At 42.2% G+C, this 15,838-nt stretch overlaps 1 protein-coding gene across 1 annotated transcript in view; it reads right to left on the minus strand.

The window, feature by feature from the left end:
• Positions 1-15,838, minus strand: part of dennd1a (DENN/MADD domain containing 1A) — a 103,152-nt gene that overhangs the window by 13,053 nt on the left and 74,261 nt on the right. Inside the window, exons 14-19 of the mRNA XM_083669354.1 lie at positions 7,385-7,486; positions 6,412-6,499; positions 5,975-6,015; positions 4,538-4,609; positions 3,939-3,995; positions 2,978-3,124 (exon numbers count right to left, since the gene is read on the minus strand). Of these exons, the coding sequence (XP_083525480.1) occupies positions 2,978-3,124; positions 3,939-3,995; positions 4,538-4,609; positions 5,975-6,015; positions 6,412-6,499; positions 7,385-7,486 (507 nt within the window). The remainder of the gene's footprint in view (positions 1-2,977; positions 3,125-3,938; positions 3,996-4,537; positions 4,610-5,974; positions 6,016-6,411; positions 6,500-7,384; positions 7,487-15,838) is intronic.

A 15,838-nucleotide genomic window follows, 5' to 3' on the forward strand; every position in this document is an offset into this window, starting at 1 on the left:
ACAATGGAGAAACATGATGTATACACACACACACACACACACACACGCTCACATACACAAACATGATGTACATGCACCGAGGCACACAATATCATTCATAACGCACAAACATATCACACAAAGTGCACTTTGAAATGTAACACTTACTACATTACTTACGTATTGATTTTGTTAATTCATTGAGCGGTTCCGACAGGCACTGAGATCCGATTAGACAAAGGATTTGTTTTGGTTTTAAAACACCACATACCTTCTGCCGTCTACATCACAACGTACCACAACCACACTGAAACATCCCCTCAACACGATACGACAACGCAGGCACGCCACGCCACGCCAAGCACGCCACGCCACGCCACACCACACCACACCACACCACGCCATGCCACGTCACGCCAAGCCACGCCACACCACACCACACCACGCTACGCCACGCCACGCCACATATCAGCCAACCACAATGCCTTCCCCTGTGACGTTGTGTGTTAATGGGTGCCCCCTTAACCCTTCCCATATCAACTAATCAATCAATCAACTAATTCTCCTAGCGGACTGTGATTGGTGTGTCTGTGTGTCCTCATTATTCAAACACTCTAAAGATAGAGAGAGAGAGAGAGAGAGAGAGAGAGAGAGAGAGAGAGAAGGAAGGCTGGATTTCTTTCTTCTCTCTCTCATTTCTTTTCTTCCAGGGACCTGGAAGGCAAAGTCACGAGTAGCACCTGCAGTGGCCATAAAGAGATTATTAACTCAGAACTCTGTCACGGTGTCACCGTCATCACAGGGACATGTTGACAGCCCTCAGTAGCCTCAGTGACACACCGTGGGACGGTGGACAGGGAGTGAATATGACAGAAGTCTAAATGATACTATTTCTATGTTTTCTAACCCTTGTCCTAGAGGGCCACTGTATCTTCCTGATTTCACAACAGGTAACAAACTAATAGTCATTTTACCATAGTAATAATAGTAATAATACTTTTTTTTTTAGAATCATGTTAAAAAATATCCATTAAATGTTATAGATTTTTTAAAGTCCATAATTGACTACGAGATTGACAATGGAGTGTTTGTCAGTTTGATAAGAGGGGTATTGAAAGAGAAACACATGCCTGCGTTTCTTACAAAAGACGAGCGAGAGAGAGAGAGAGAGGAAGCCAGGAATGTGTAAAACAAAGGAAGAAAAGCATCGATGGGGGGTGACAGGAAATGTGGGGGTATCCACAGAGTCTTCTGACCGTGCGAAATGACAAGCAACAAGGAGGAGGAGTGCAGCGAAAGAGAAGGAGGGACATGGAGGGTGCAGGTGATGGAGGGATATTCAGAGTGACAGAGAGACTGCTAAAGATTGCACATTTGTAGCGCACAAAAATACCGTCTCCCTCACAATACTTTCATTAGTTATGTTTCCATGCGTTTGTCGCGAGAATTTTATGCGACAATCGAAAATTCAGACATAAAACATGTGCACAAAATGTCATGCTTGAATCATCTCAAAGCAATTTAAAATCAAGCCATTAGCCGGCTTTCCACAGCAGGGCTTACACAGTGTGTGCCAAGACCAATTACTTTTCCGCATTCACTCCAGGGCTTCAACAAGGGTTACTCCCGGCCTATTCTGTGCCTAAAACTCTGTCTTTTAGCTTCCTTATGAGGGGAAACGTGGCGAGGAGAACGGTTGAGAGTGAGGACGGGATATTCTTATCACCCAAGTGCTTTAGTTGGCTTGCGAACTTGGTGGGTTGCAAGCATAATCCAAGTTAGCTAGCTGTGAGTACACAATCAAATGGGTTTGAATAACGCTTTTTTACAAATCAACTGTCATCGAGTGCTTAAGTTACCAGAAGGACAGAATTTGATGTGTTGCTAGTGTCTTCATAGTTCGCCACCTTACAGGTCTGCAACACCACAGGCGTGAAATCTAAGTCCATGAAACGAGTGTGAGATGGAGTTCATAGACTCTTATTGATGCGGATAGAATTAGAATTGGTAGGTAAAATTAAGATTGGAGTCTATTTTTCTTGGATCCACACGTGTAAATCCCATAGAAAAGTGCCAGAAATATTATAGGTTTTAATACTTTTTGGACGCTTAAAATCATATACACTCAGCTTTGGGAGTATGATAATGGAATATACAGTAAACATTGATATTAGCAGTACATGTATACAATAGGGTACCTGTTTGAAACACAAGCTGAACCGAAATGTAGCACTCGTTTAGTGGGAGGTAAAGGACAACTCCCGACTCGGAAGACATTCAGATTTGACGGGACTCTCAAGATATGTTCACAAGTTCACCATCAGGAATTGATACATTTGAAGTTCGATGCAGAAACAGACTCAAACAGAGGGATATTTATTCTGCATTCACGCGCGCAACTGTTCTGGTGTAGCACGTTAAATGACCGCGCTGATGAGTGTAGCACTGCTGTCACGAACTGAATGAAAGAATGTAAACAAACTGGAGATCATACGGGCGGGGCTAGAAAGCCCAACTGTGGAAATTCAAAAGGGCTTGTTGACTAGGCTCGAAGCACCAGGCTTTGAACTGAAGAAAGGTGAATAAGGAGTCTGCAAGAGCATAGTAGTAGTATACTAGTGTTGGCTTCTAAGAGAATGTTGTTGCTAAACATAGGAGCAGTGAGACATACTATCAGACAGATTGACAGGCCATGATAAGAGATACACTCCATTCAAAGGATAGGATGGGGGATGGGATAGAATAGACCATTGTAGGGGGGGTTTTTAGACCCTGCTTAGGATGTATAGCAGACTTAGAATCTGAAGACATAGCACAAGTATTTCTCTCAATTCTAGAATGTACAGCCACGCTAAATGCACATTCATGCAGACGTGAGTGTCATCTCCAACACTGAACCTGTGCACACACGCTCTCTCTCTCAAACGTGCAGCACGCACACACACACACACACACACACACAGACACACAAACACCCCCTTTTCCCCTCTCCACCCACCTGTCCAAAGTGCACGGTAATGGGTCTGCGTTCGTCCCAGGTGCGGGGGGCTTCCTTCCCGTCAGCTGAGGGGGGCGATCCAGCCGTCCCGTCCTCCCCAATGGCCGCCGTGCCTGTGGCCGAGGAGTAGCCGTTCTCTGCCAGCTCCTGGAGGGGGGAACAGACAGAGGAGTTTTGCATGGCAGGAGCCGGAGGGAGTGTTGGTGGTGCAGGGGGAGGGGGTTAGAACAGGTTAGGATATACAGCGCTCTGCGCTGTATAAGTAATGGGACAGGGAAGCATTTGTTCTTCTTTTGGCTCTACACTCCAAAAGCTTGGATTACAGATCAAAGAATTACTATGAGGTTAAGGTAGACATTCTCAACTTTTATTTGTATGTGTGGACATATTGGTTTCACTCTTTAGGGTTGGGGTTACCTACCATCGGCCAACAACAGAGTTTGAGCCAGGTTGGTTATAGCAATGTCTACTATGATACAAATTTACTGTACTATGATACTAATTTACTGTACTATGATATTAATTTACTGTACTATGATACTAATTTACTGTACTATACTAATTTACTGTACTATATTAATTTACTGTACTATGACACTAGATTTTGTGTAACAGTGTGATACATGCTGCTAATATGTGCTGAACTGCTAATATGTGACGCTAATAAAATAACGTATTTGCACCAACAAAGAAAGAGGGAAATAATATTGTAAAAGTAACAACTTGCTAATTAAGTAACTGATTACTTAGAACTGACATGTTAAAATGACTTGTTACCATAAAAAAGTAATCTGAGCACTCCAAAGCGTGAAACTGGCTATTACCATCTTACGTATCCAATCCTCTCAGGTCTACATGAGTGTTCAGGCAGACGGGATGGGGGTTGTTTCTGAACAGAGCCACACAGGACAGGATATAACGTATGTCATTTAATGTTGTTGAAGAGCTAAACATTGTGTACCTTTTGCTTGAGCCGGCTCTTGACCTCCTTTATGCCCATCCTTGCATGGTCTTTCGCCTGGGGGGAAACAGTATGACTTAGAGCACAACGGGCATGCGCAACGGGCACACACACACACAAACATGGACACACTTACACACACACACACACACACACACACACACTTACACACACACACACACACACACACACACACACACACACACACACACACAGTACAGAAACACCCACTCGCCCCTTGACAGGTCTTCATTGTAAATAATAATTTGCTCTTATTTGACTTCCCTGTATAAATAAAGGTGGAATAAAATACTATAAAAATCCACCACAAATACGTACAGTACAGAAACACCCACTTGGATGAAGCACAGCAGTAGGTTCACCACACACTGGCGATTGCAGTGGAGGTATTTGACACTGCAAACACAGACTCTGTATTCATTTTGCACTTTGATTTGAAATGTGTAAAGTAAATTAAATCAGCGAATACCCTATCGTCACTAATAGAATTGATGCATAATTATTACTTTGATATGAGAGTACCAAATACAACACTTTTCTGAAAGGTATAAATAACAGAAACCAGAGATATGACTTACAAACTTGTAGACGGTCTTCATGGCCGGGTTGGCCTTGGTCTTCACTGTGTTGAAGATGGCGCCGCCCCCTTTCTGTTGAAGACGCAAACAGTGAGTTCTGGTTCAAGTCAAGCGCTTTCATTCACATCGCGAGGCTTCCTCTGAATTGCGTGATGAATCCCTCAAGGGAAAGATGAAAAACAACAAACAAACAGACAACAAAACAGTACAGACCGTAATCGGCTGTAGAGATCAGAAGTTGACGTTCAGGAGTTGTCTGATCTTTTGTGCGAATTGTTCAGCTGCAACAGTTTATTCTATTTGTTTTATTTAATTTCACCTTAATTTATTCAGGCGGGTTAATTAAGAACAGTCGAAAAAGTGTACAGTAAACATGTTGTCCCCCACTAATGATGTACAGTTGCGCCCCTCATTGCGTGAACTGGTGATTATTCAAATGTATAACTGAAAAGTTACCGGAACGTGAAGTGCTTATTTGAGCTTCTTACAGCTTTGCATTTATTTGAAGGCAGTCCACGGATTTGAGGTAGGCTGGAAAGTTACATGAGCTTGCGGTGCTTATTTGATTCATTTCCATGGATTTGACAGGATTATTTGAAAACAGTCAGTTGGCTATAAGGTGCAGTCTGAAGTGCACCCTATTATGGCATTTTTAATGATAACAACCTATATTTTGGCCGCACCATCACAAGATGAATCGGCGTCACCCCTAAACAATAATATAAAAATATAATAATATATGCCATTAAGCTGACGCTTTTATCCAAAGCGACTTACATTGCAGTGAGTGCGTACATTTCAGTATATATGGTCCCAGCGGGAATCAAACCCACAACCTAAGCGTTGTTAGCGCCATGCTCTACCAACTGAGCCACAGAGGACCACAATCTCTAGGGCAAGGCGCATCATTCACTCAGGTTTCATCAAAATTGGGCCAATGAGTGTAATATTGTAAATGTAGCATCTGTATGGTAAGACGCATCATTCACCCAAGTTTCTACAAAATTGTCCCAGTGGTGTCGGAGATGAAGCGTTTGACAGACGAACGGACAGAAGCGTGTGACATATGAACGGACAGAGACCAATCCATCGTCCCTTTACCGATTTCATCGTGGGGACAGAGACCAATCCATCGTCCCTTTACCGATTTCATCGTGGGGGACAACTAATTCTTATTTACAATGACGGCTTGGCCAGCGGCAACTGAGAAGTGTGGTGCAATAAATACAATAACAAAATACGGTGACATCACAAGACAAGATAGACATTACAACACAGAAGGCCAGGAACAGATGACGAACACGCAAGTTGATACAAAACAGTCACGTCACATCACAAGACAAAACAGACATCACAACACAGAGGGACAGAAACACACGGCAACAACAACACTCAGTTTCTGCACTACAAGAGAAAGTCGTGTCTCTTTGTACCCACCTTGACAGTGAACAGCCACTGGTGGTAGGTCTTGTCGCTGCCTGTGGAGTCAACACAGAGGTGTGGTCACAGGGGTGAAAGGTCATTGTCCTCACACAGTGGGCATCCTGGTTAGTGTATGTAGCGGTCAGTGCAGGGGAAGCTATTGTCAAAATACCTCCACTGCAATAGCCAGTGTGTGGTGAACCCGCTGCTGTGCTTCACCCAAGTGGGTGTTTCAATATTGTACATGTTTGTGGTGGATTTTTATTGTATTTTATTTCACCTTTATTCGTACAGGAAAGTCAACTTAGAACAATTTCTTATTTACAACGAGACCTGTCAAAGGGCGAGTGGGTGCTTCTATACAGTGTGTGTGTGTGTATGTGTGCACGTGGTATAAATCAATCCTACAGCCGAATAATAATGACTTCATAGTAGACTCCGGTTTGACGGACCTGCATATTCACCCATGTTGATCTCTTCCTCAAAGACATCACTGAAGCCCTCTCCGGAGTTCAGAAGGTCCAGACGGCCATCTATGAACTACAGAGAGAGAAAAGACCTTAGCTTCTGTATGTTAGGAGAACTGGGAGTGCAAGTGAGGAAAAGATTAATGTACTATACATATACACTCACCGAACACTTTATTAGGAACACAATATTAATACTGGGTAGGGCCTCCCTTTGCTCTCAAAACAGCCTCAATTCTTCGTGGCATTGATTCCACAAGATGTTGGAAACATTCCTTTGAGATTCTGGTCCACGATGACATGATTGCATCACACAATTCCTGCAGATTTTTCAGGTGCACTTTTCAAGCTGTGAATCTCCCGTTTTACCACATCCAACCAGTTTGAGATGACTTGCTTTGTGACACGATGCATTATCATGCTGGAAGTAGCCATTAGAAGATGGGTAAATTGTGGCCATGAAGGGGATGCACATAGTCAGCAACAATACTCAAATAGGCTGTGGCATTCAAGCGATGATTGATTGGTATTAACGGGCCCAAGAAAACATTCCCGACACCATTACACCACCTCAACCATGAGAAGGTGTACGGGTGTTCCTAATAAAGTGTTGGGTGAGTGTACAGTGCCCTGTGTAAGTAACGCGACAGTGAAGCATTTTTTCTTTTTTTGGCTTCTTTTTGACAATTACTATTATTATGTGTGAGTGTTTATGCAGTTTGCCCTTGTGACAAATGGCAAATGTACACTGAATGTACATGATTGTGTGATACTATTTAGGGATGTGTATCTGTGTGTGTGTGTGTGTGTGTGTGTGTGTGTGTGTGTGTGTGTGTGTGAGATTGGGGCAAATGTGAGTATGACTGCTCATGCATGTGAATACAGTATATGAGGATTAAAATGTACTGTATGAATGTGTGTGTGTGTGTGTGTGTGTGTGTGTGTGCGCATACAATACCTGTTTAAAGAGCTGCAGCTGAATGGCGTTCTGAAGAAACTGTCTCATGGCACTGGAGCGGTGAGTCCCAAAGGTCTCCTCGCTGAATGTGATTGGCTCTCCCTTCAGGTAAACAAAAACATGCGCGATCAGCAGGAAGTAGATCCTGATCCTCACTTGTGTGTTTTCATGAAACACTGTATTTTGTGCATTCTTATTTAATCCACAAATCAGGCAGGAAGGGGTATACACATACCAAAATATTTGTACCTTCCGCCTTTGAAAGGTTGCCTTGGTTACCTGTGTGGCTCATTAAAAAAATACTAGCCAGTAGCCTTGCTGCAGTTTCTTATTGGGTCAGGTTTTGTTAAAAGTGAATGCCATCTCGGTCATTACTACAGCATAGACAAGCATGAATAAACAACTGATGTGAATGATTAGTTTATGACTACCTGTTATGAATCATGCAATGTTGGATCACTTTGCTTGACGTCCCCTACAAACATTCAAGGCTACTTCACTTGGTGTGCCTTATTTTATATGTTATACTGTAGGTGCACGTTAATTACATTAAGGTCACATTTCATCAGTTGGAATGGTTAACGGTGGGATATTTCACCAGTTATATATATTGATACCTCTTATATGGTCAGAGACTTTCTCAGCCAGCTCAGAGCACTAACCACACATCAGTGAACACAGAGAAGGGGTAAGTAGTGGATATATATCTATATATCTATATCTATATATATATATCAACAAATAAAATATGTAAACCTGCACGGTGGACACTTTAGATAAGGAACAAGTGTTTCTTTTCAAGGACATCAGGATTTCAAGAGCCGTGGTTCAAACAGCATGGTGACAGCTGTACCAGACTTTGGAAGACCTTCACATTGTACTGATGTGTTGAATCTTTTTGGTGCCACCCGAATCATCCGCCACAGTTCAGGAAGTATCTAAACTAATGAGTTAGAACTGTTTGTATGGTTTATAATTGAATAATAAACTGGTTATATGTGATTTATTAACTAATTATGAACCCTTTACAAATGTGACCTTAATGTAAAGTGTTACTGATAGTTTTGACCAAATACTGAGTAAAGACAACAACACGAGAGAGCTGGCACCGACAGTTCATTTGTGAAACCCACTTCTGGGTTTGGGATGTTTTTTGTTCCTTCAACGTAGGAGTTATTTGTGTCTTCAAAATAAGAGTACTGCCCAATAAATAGTTTAATAATATATAATATAATATAATATATAATATAATATAATATGCCATTTTTATCCAAAGCGACTTACGTTGCAGTGAGTGCATACATTTCAGTACATATGGTCCCAGCAGGAATCAAACCCACACCTAAGCGTTGTTAGCACCATGCTTTACCAACTGAGCCACAATGCTAGTCATGCTGAACTGTAACCAGGTAGAGCTGTTACAGACAGAGGGACCTGTACATTGTGTCCCAGTGGTAGCCATTAAATCCAAACCTACAGACCTTGACAATCATTGCCTCAGACTGATTCTTAGCACAGGGTTGGCTGCGCATTTATGTCTTTCATTCTACCATTGTACTATTTCAACAGCGTAGAGCACTCATTGGACTAGAGATGGAGATATATTTTCAATATAAAGTAGGAAAAGTAAAGTAGGAAAATCTCTTCTCACCTCTAGATGGCAGTGTAAGGCAAAATACAGTTGTGTGTGTGTGTGTGTGTGTGTGTGTGTGTGTGTGTGTGTGTGTGTGTGTGTGTGTGTGTGTGTGTGTGTGTTCGTGTCCAGAATCATACATATAGTATGAATAAATCATGAATAAATGTAGTATTGTTTGTTTGTTCCACAGCATCATTTGCAACTCATTGTATTGTTTTAACATTGCTTGTATAAGTTTTTCCACCATCAAGTGTTCAAACAGAGAATGAATTTGCATTGGACAGGTTAACATTGTATTATTTTTCTGCTTATATGAACACCTACAGCAACTAAATTCTCGAATCGAAATAATTAATTTTAATCATTAAAATAATTACACAAAATGATAGTTCTTCTATTACATAACACTTCATGTCAGCATCGATTCATGTGTCAATAGAATGTCAGTTTCCGAGTCTGCATGCATTAATTCCAATTCCCTAACTAATGTTGTGTTTGTTGAAAAACTCAGCAAGTGCAATAGGTAAATGAATACTGAAATTGTTCACTTCCTGGAATCAAAGTGGATTATTAACACATGCTTGACGAGACAGTGCCACGGTGGTTTCTTCTCAATGCCACATTCCATTGTTTTTCTCTAAATGTGATAAACTACTACTAGATTGAAGATAAGACTGTATGTGTCTTTCTCCATTCAATATTCTTCAAGAAAACATAAACAAACTCCTGTGATATGTCTCAAGATCTTCAAGATAAATTATATAACAAAAAAGATGAAGTAGAAAAAATTCTGAAAAAAAAATGTGAAAACAATCTAAACAATTACAGATTAATCTATTAATCAAACCAATTATTTACTCATTTTTAGAAAACATTTATCAGATTTTTATTGGTCAGACCAAATAAAACGAGGAAGAGATAGAGATGGTGACATGTAGCCAAGTAAAGTATGTACAGTAGGTCGAGGTTTAACACCGCGGCTGCATGCCGCTGCGGGTATATGCGGTGTGCTTCCGAAAGCCACCACAAGGTGGTGAGAAGAGCTGTGAAGGATGTTTAAAAAGAGAACGGTTTGCCTTATCAGATAGATTGGCAAAATCAACTTTGTTATGGCAGCTAATGAATTACAGAGATGAAGAGTGGAAATGGTTTAAATATCGGGTTATTTTAGCTAGGATCTACTCTCATACCGTCATCTCGTCAATTCTCTCACAGCGCAGAGAAGCAGGGGAAATGTTTTAGCACAATTATATTTTGTGAGGGGGTGCTGCCTAAAACGCTGTGAGGGGGGTGAAGATGTCTTTAGATTCACCTTCATTTAGAAATAATTAATGTCTTCATGCACACTTCTAATTTGGCCACGTCTTTTTTTTTTTTAATATACCTGACGCTCTCAAAACGCAAATGAATACAAATGCAATTTACACACATCTGACTTGCTTTAAGCCCCAAAAGTTAAACTTAGCTTCCTTGTACGACAGTAGGTCAAAGTTTAGAGTCGAGCCACCGCTGTGACGATGTCACGAGGCCGCGTGATGACCCTGGTGAGGGGTTTTTTCAGGGCACTCACCTCGTCAAAACCACCACCAGGAGGCATCATACTGCCATAGCAACAAGGGAGTTTCAGGGCCATTGACTGGCTATGTCAATCTTCAGATTTAAATCCAATTTAACATGCATTTCATTTCCCGATGAAAAGATTTGAGGCAACAATACCTCAAAACAAACAACAACATCAGCAGGGAAGACACCCAGCGTCTGGTGGGGTCAATGGTTAGCAGACTTCATGTATGCTTAATTTGGACATTTGATAAATCGGTCCCATCAATTTTGGGTACCCCGAAACACGGGGACTATGCATAAACATTTTTGTCATTTCTGAACAGTTAAACCAATCTGTACACAAATACCATCAAATAAAAGCTGAGAATCTCTACTTTAACTTCATCGTAATTGTTTGATTAACAAATCTTTTGGAGCGTAGAGCAAAAAGAAGAAAACATGCTTCACTGTCCCATTACTTACACATTACTTATTGCCTTGATTTACATTTTGGACAATCATTCATAAATTATTGCACAGTGAAGTGTGGACGGTTTGGTTTGGGTGTAATTTAAGGCCTGTTCTGGGTACCAGGGGAGATCCCTTTATTTTGATTTAGGCAGTAATGGACTGTCATTTTTATCTCATTTTCATGAGATAAGACACAACAGATATGTTATAAACAAACATATGTGCAAAACTGTAATATAAAAAAAAATAAAGCCAATAAATACATCATAACAACAAAAAATGAAACAATTGTTTGTTTGAAAATGAAACAAACTGTTGTTTTTAGCACAAGAGACCAAATGAATTTCCCCATGTGGGGTAATACATGAAATCTAATTTAAAACACCACCATTATTCTGTTAAGGTGGCTATCAGTCTACGGCTCTATGTGAGAGAGAGAGACTGACAGACAGACAGAGGGGAGAGGGGAAAAGAAAGAGGGAGATATACAGAACACAGAGAGAAAAGGGTGGGCGAAAAGATAGAAAGAAATTGAAAGAGGAAGACACTTGACCAACCCAGGGGGAACCCTGTCCTATTTCCACCACCTCTAAATAGGACAGCCCAATGTTACATATTCCCTGCTAACCTTTTCCACCCCATTTTTCCAGCAACTTAAACAGAATCCGATGACTTTGTAACGTGTAAAAACTCTACTAGGTGGATGGGTAAAGTCAGGTACACTCACATGCTTGTTTTTTTTTTTGCTTGCTCTTTCTCCCTCTGCCACTCTCTTCCTACCCTCTCTCTCCCTACCCTCTCTCTTCCTACCCTCTCTCTCCCTACCCTCTCTCTTCTTACCCTCTCTCTTCCTACCCTCTCTCTCCCTACCCTCTCTCTCCCTACCCTCTCTCTCCCTACCCTCTCTCTTCCTACCCTCTCTCTCCCTCGGTCACTATTTCTCTCTATCAGTGGCCAAGGCACATCCTGGTAATTAGCTGTCAGGGTGGGGGGCGGATAGCAGCTTAGCACTGTCCACTCACATCACTCTAACCACACACACACACGCGCACACGTGCACACGGACAGACAGACAGACAGACAGACAGACACACACACACACACACAATTGAATTGAGAGAGAGAGAGAGAGAGAGAGAGAGAGAGGGGAAAGAGGGGAGAGACAGAGTGGGGTGAATGGGTGAAGAAAAAGAGAAGGAGAGAGAGAAAGAAAGTGAGAGAGAGAAACCAGAGGCAACACCACAACTGAAGATGCATACATACAAGATGCATTACATACCTGCAAAACATTCATCCAATTAATATCTAATAGAGAGGTCTTGTGACACTCCATACTCAGACACATATATGTGACCACAATTCGAACCCGGGTCTCCCTAGAGGAAGACATGTGCTTAGCCTGCTAAGCTAAAGCCTATGCATTAGCTTGGGGAGCTAACGCATGTTTTCAGGATCTAAGGCAAGATTACTGATTACGGGAGAGCGGTTCCAAACCATTTTCCGCTACACCTACACAAACTGGTCCTCCACACACACACACACACACACACACACACTCATACACAAACACGAACATACACACACACACACAGACACAGACGACACAGACACACACATACAGTCCCCTAGTCATCATCCATGCTTGACGGTCTCCCGCTTCGAGAAGGCTAAACTGGAGTGCAGGAGGACTTGTCTCACGCGAGAGAACGTTTATGAGGGACTGAGAGGAGCATATTCCCCTGCATGCTTGGATGCAGCCCGCCAGAGTGAGTGAGCGCCACACACACACACACACACACACACACACACACACACACACACACACACACACACACACCTCAGGCACATGTACTGTATATCACAACAAACCTGCACTCAGACCTGCACTCAGTACATCTGGTCACACAAAAAAGCATGCATTAAAATATTCACACACTCACAGACACAGACACAGACACGCACACGCACACGCACACGCACACGCACACACACACACACAGACACACACAGACACACCCCCCCCCCCCCCACACACACACACACACACACACACACACACACACACACACACACACACACACACACACACACACACACACACACACACACACACAGCTGGTGCCAATTGGCCAGGTAAAAGCTCAAAGCTGGCTCCTAATGTGCCCTCATTATTCAAATCAGGAGGAGAATCTGACGTCGGCCATTTTGTCCACATTAGGTGGTGTGTGCTGCACTGTGCTGAGACCACCTGGCCAGACATTAGCACATTAAAAGGCCAATGTAGATCACATCATTACTGAGGGGATGTGAGGAGAGGCCTGGATAGAGCCAGGGCTAAGCGGAAAGTCACCCCTCATTACTGTACCTGTGTGTGTGTGTGTGTGTGTGTGTGTGTGTGTGTGTGTGTGTATGCACATCAGAGTGTTTCAGATTTAAGCCAAATGCCAACAACAGCGTTTTACTGACACAAACACAGAAAACAGCGGGCTTACACCCCCCCCCCCACCCCCCCCCACACACACACCAACAGACACATGACACAATAAGACTAACAGGTGCTCTTTGTAACAGTGCGTGTGTTTGTGTGTGTGTCTGTCTGTCTGTCTGTCTGTCTGTCTGTCTGTCTGTCTGTCTGTCTGTCTGTCTGTCTGTATAGTGTGGCCGCTTTGTCAATTAATGTGTGTTTGTCTCTGATCGTCTGAGTGTCTGGGGTTTTCTTGTGGGTATCCAAGCATAGCTAAGAGGTCCGATACCAAAGAAGACACATTCACAAAGGGACACAGACAGACACTTCTATATCCCTTTATATCCCCACCGTCCATAGAGCTGCACATCATATTCCCTCTGGATCAAACTAATTGGTTCTGCAGTTCAGACTTAATGACAACAAGCACTGGGCACGAGAGAGAGAGAGAGAGAGAGAGAGAGAGAGAGAGAGAGATGGGAAGAAAGATAAATCTCCCTGGGCACTTGGATGGTTATCAGTTAATAGTCACCTCTGTTAGCCACAGGCTGTTGGCATGTGTCTGTAAAATCAAGGACTTCTGAGTGCATGGATAAGGTGTAAAGTAAACATGACTGTTATAGGTTTTACTGTGAGACAATTACTATGAGGTTAAAGTAGAATTAGTAGTTTTGTAGCTTTTAATTAATGGTATTTGTGTACATATTGGTTTCACCATTCAGAAACCTTTTATGCATAGTCCCCCTGTTCCAGGGTATCCAAGAGTGATGGGACAATTGGCTTGACAGGTGTTTCTGTACAATGTCTACTATTGATTCAAGGCTTTGCGTTTGCCTTTGGAGTCTGCTATTGGTGTCTGTCAACATGAGGAACAATGAGACGTCAATGAAAGTCGGGGAAACCAATTATGAGGCTGAATTATCAGAAAGAAAAATCAATCAGAAACATAGCCAAAACATTAAACGTACCAAAAGCAACAGTTTGGAACATCATTAAAAAAGAAAGAAAGCACTGGTGAGCTAAGAAAAATGCTCACCATGATTATGAAAACCCCCAAAACAACTGTCACACAGATCAGGAACACTCTCCAGGAGGTAGGCGTGAATGTGTCAGAAATCCATAGACTTCACCAGCAGAACTACAGAGGCTACACTGCAAGGTGCAAACCACTAGTTAGCCACAAAAACAGAATGGCCAGGTTATGGTTTGATCAAAAGCACATAGAAGAGCCTGCAGAGTCCTGGAAAATGTCTTGTGGACAGATGAGACAAAGATTAACATGTACCAGAGTGATGGCAAGAGCAAAGTGTGGAGAAAAAAAGGAACTGCCCAATATCCACAGCATACCACCTTATCTGTGACATATGGTGGAGGGGGTGTTATGGTTTGGGCATGCATGGCTTCCACTGGAACTGGATCACATGTCTTCATTGATGATGTAACTGCTGACGGCAGCAGCAGGTTTAATTCTGACGTGTACAGAAACATCTTGTCAGCCAAAGTACTGCACAACCAAATGCCTCCCAACTCATTGGACTGCGCTTCATTATACAGTAGGACAATGACCCAAAACATACTGCCATAGCAACTAGGGAGTTTATCAGGGCCAGAAAGTTCAAGTCAATCTCCAAATTTGAATCCTATTGAACATGCATTTAATTTGCTGAAGTGGAGACTGAAGGCAAAACATCCTCAAAATAAACAACAACTGAAGATGGTTGTGAAAGTGATGTAATTTCTGAATGGTGAAACCAATATGTTCAAAAATACCATCAAATAAAAGCTGATAATCTCTACTTTAACCTCGTAGTAATTGTTTGATTCTGTATCCAAACTTTTGGAGTGTAGGTCCAAAAGAAGAAAAAATACTTAACTGTCCCATTACTTACGCAGGGCACTGTCTGTCCCCTGATGGTACAGTTACTTTAACTCTGTGGCAGTTATTTTAGGTACCCTAATAAAGAACGTGATTAGCCAGTTGGTAAACTTGCCAGCTAACAAGTTCAAATCATGACATTGAGACCCATAAGTGAATCTGCTCTCACTTCCCTCCCGTATTTTAAAAGAAGACATCCCAAACTTTCTCCAGATTGTCAAAATCTTTACTTAAAATGCCAAACACGTTGGACACGGTCATGCTAACTTGGGCAGCCTGCACTTGTTGACATCTGATTGATTGACAGTTCAACTATCAGTCGCACAGCAACAGACCTAAGTCCCGCCCACATTGCCGCTTCAGAGAAAATGGGGCAGCTGTAGCGCTACGAAACTATCCAAGTAGGTTTAGTTTCCGCTCGAAAGAAGCTGTGGCGTTCCCTTTCAGACAGAACTTAAAGAATGA

This window comes from Argentina silus (genome assembly GCF_951799395.1).
Source record: "Argentina silus genome assembly, chromosome: 5".
Taxonomy (NCBI): domain Eukaryota; kingdom Metazoa; phylum Chordata; class Actinopteri; order Argentiniformes; family Argentinidae; genus Argentina; species Argentina silus.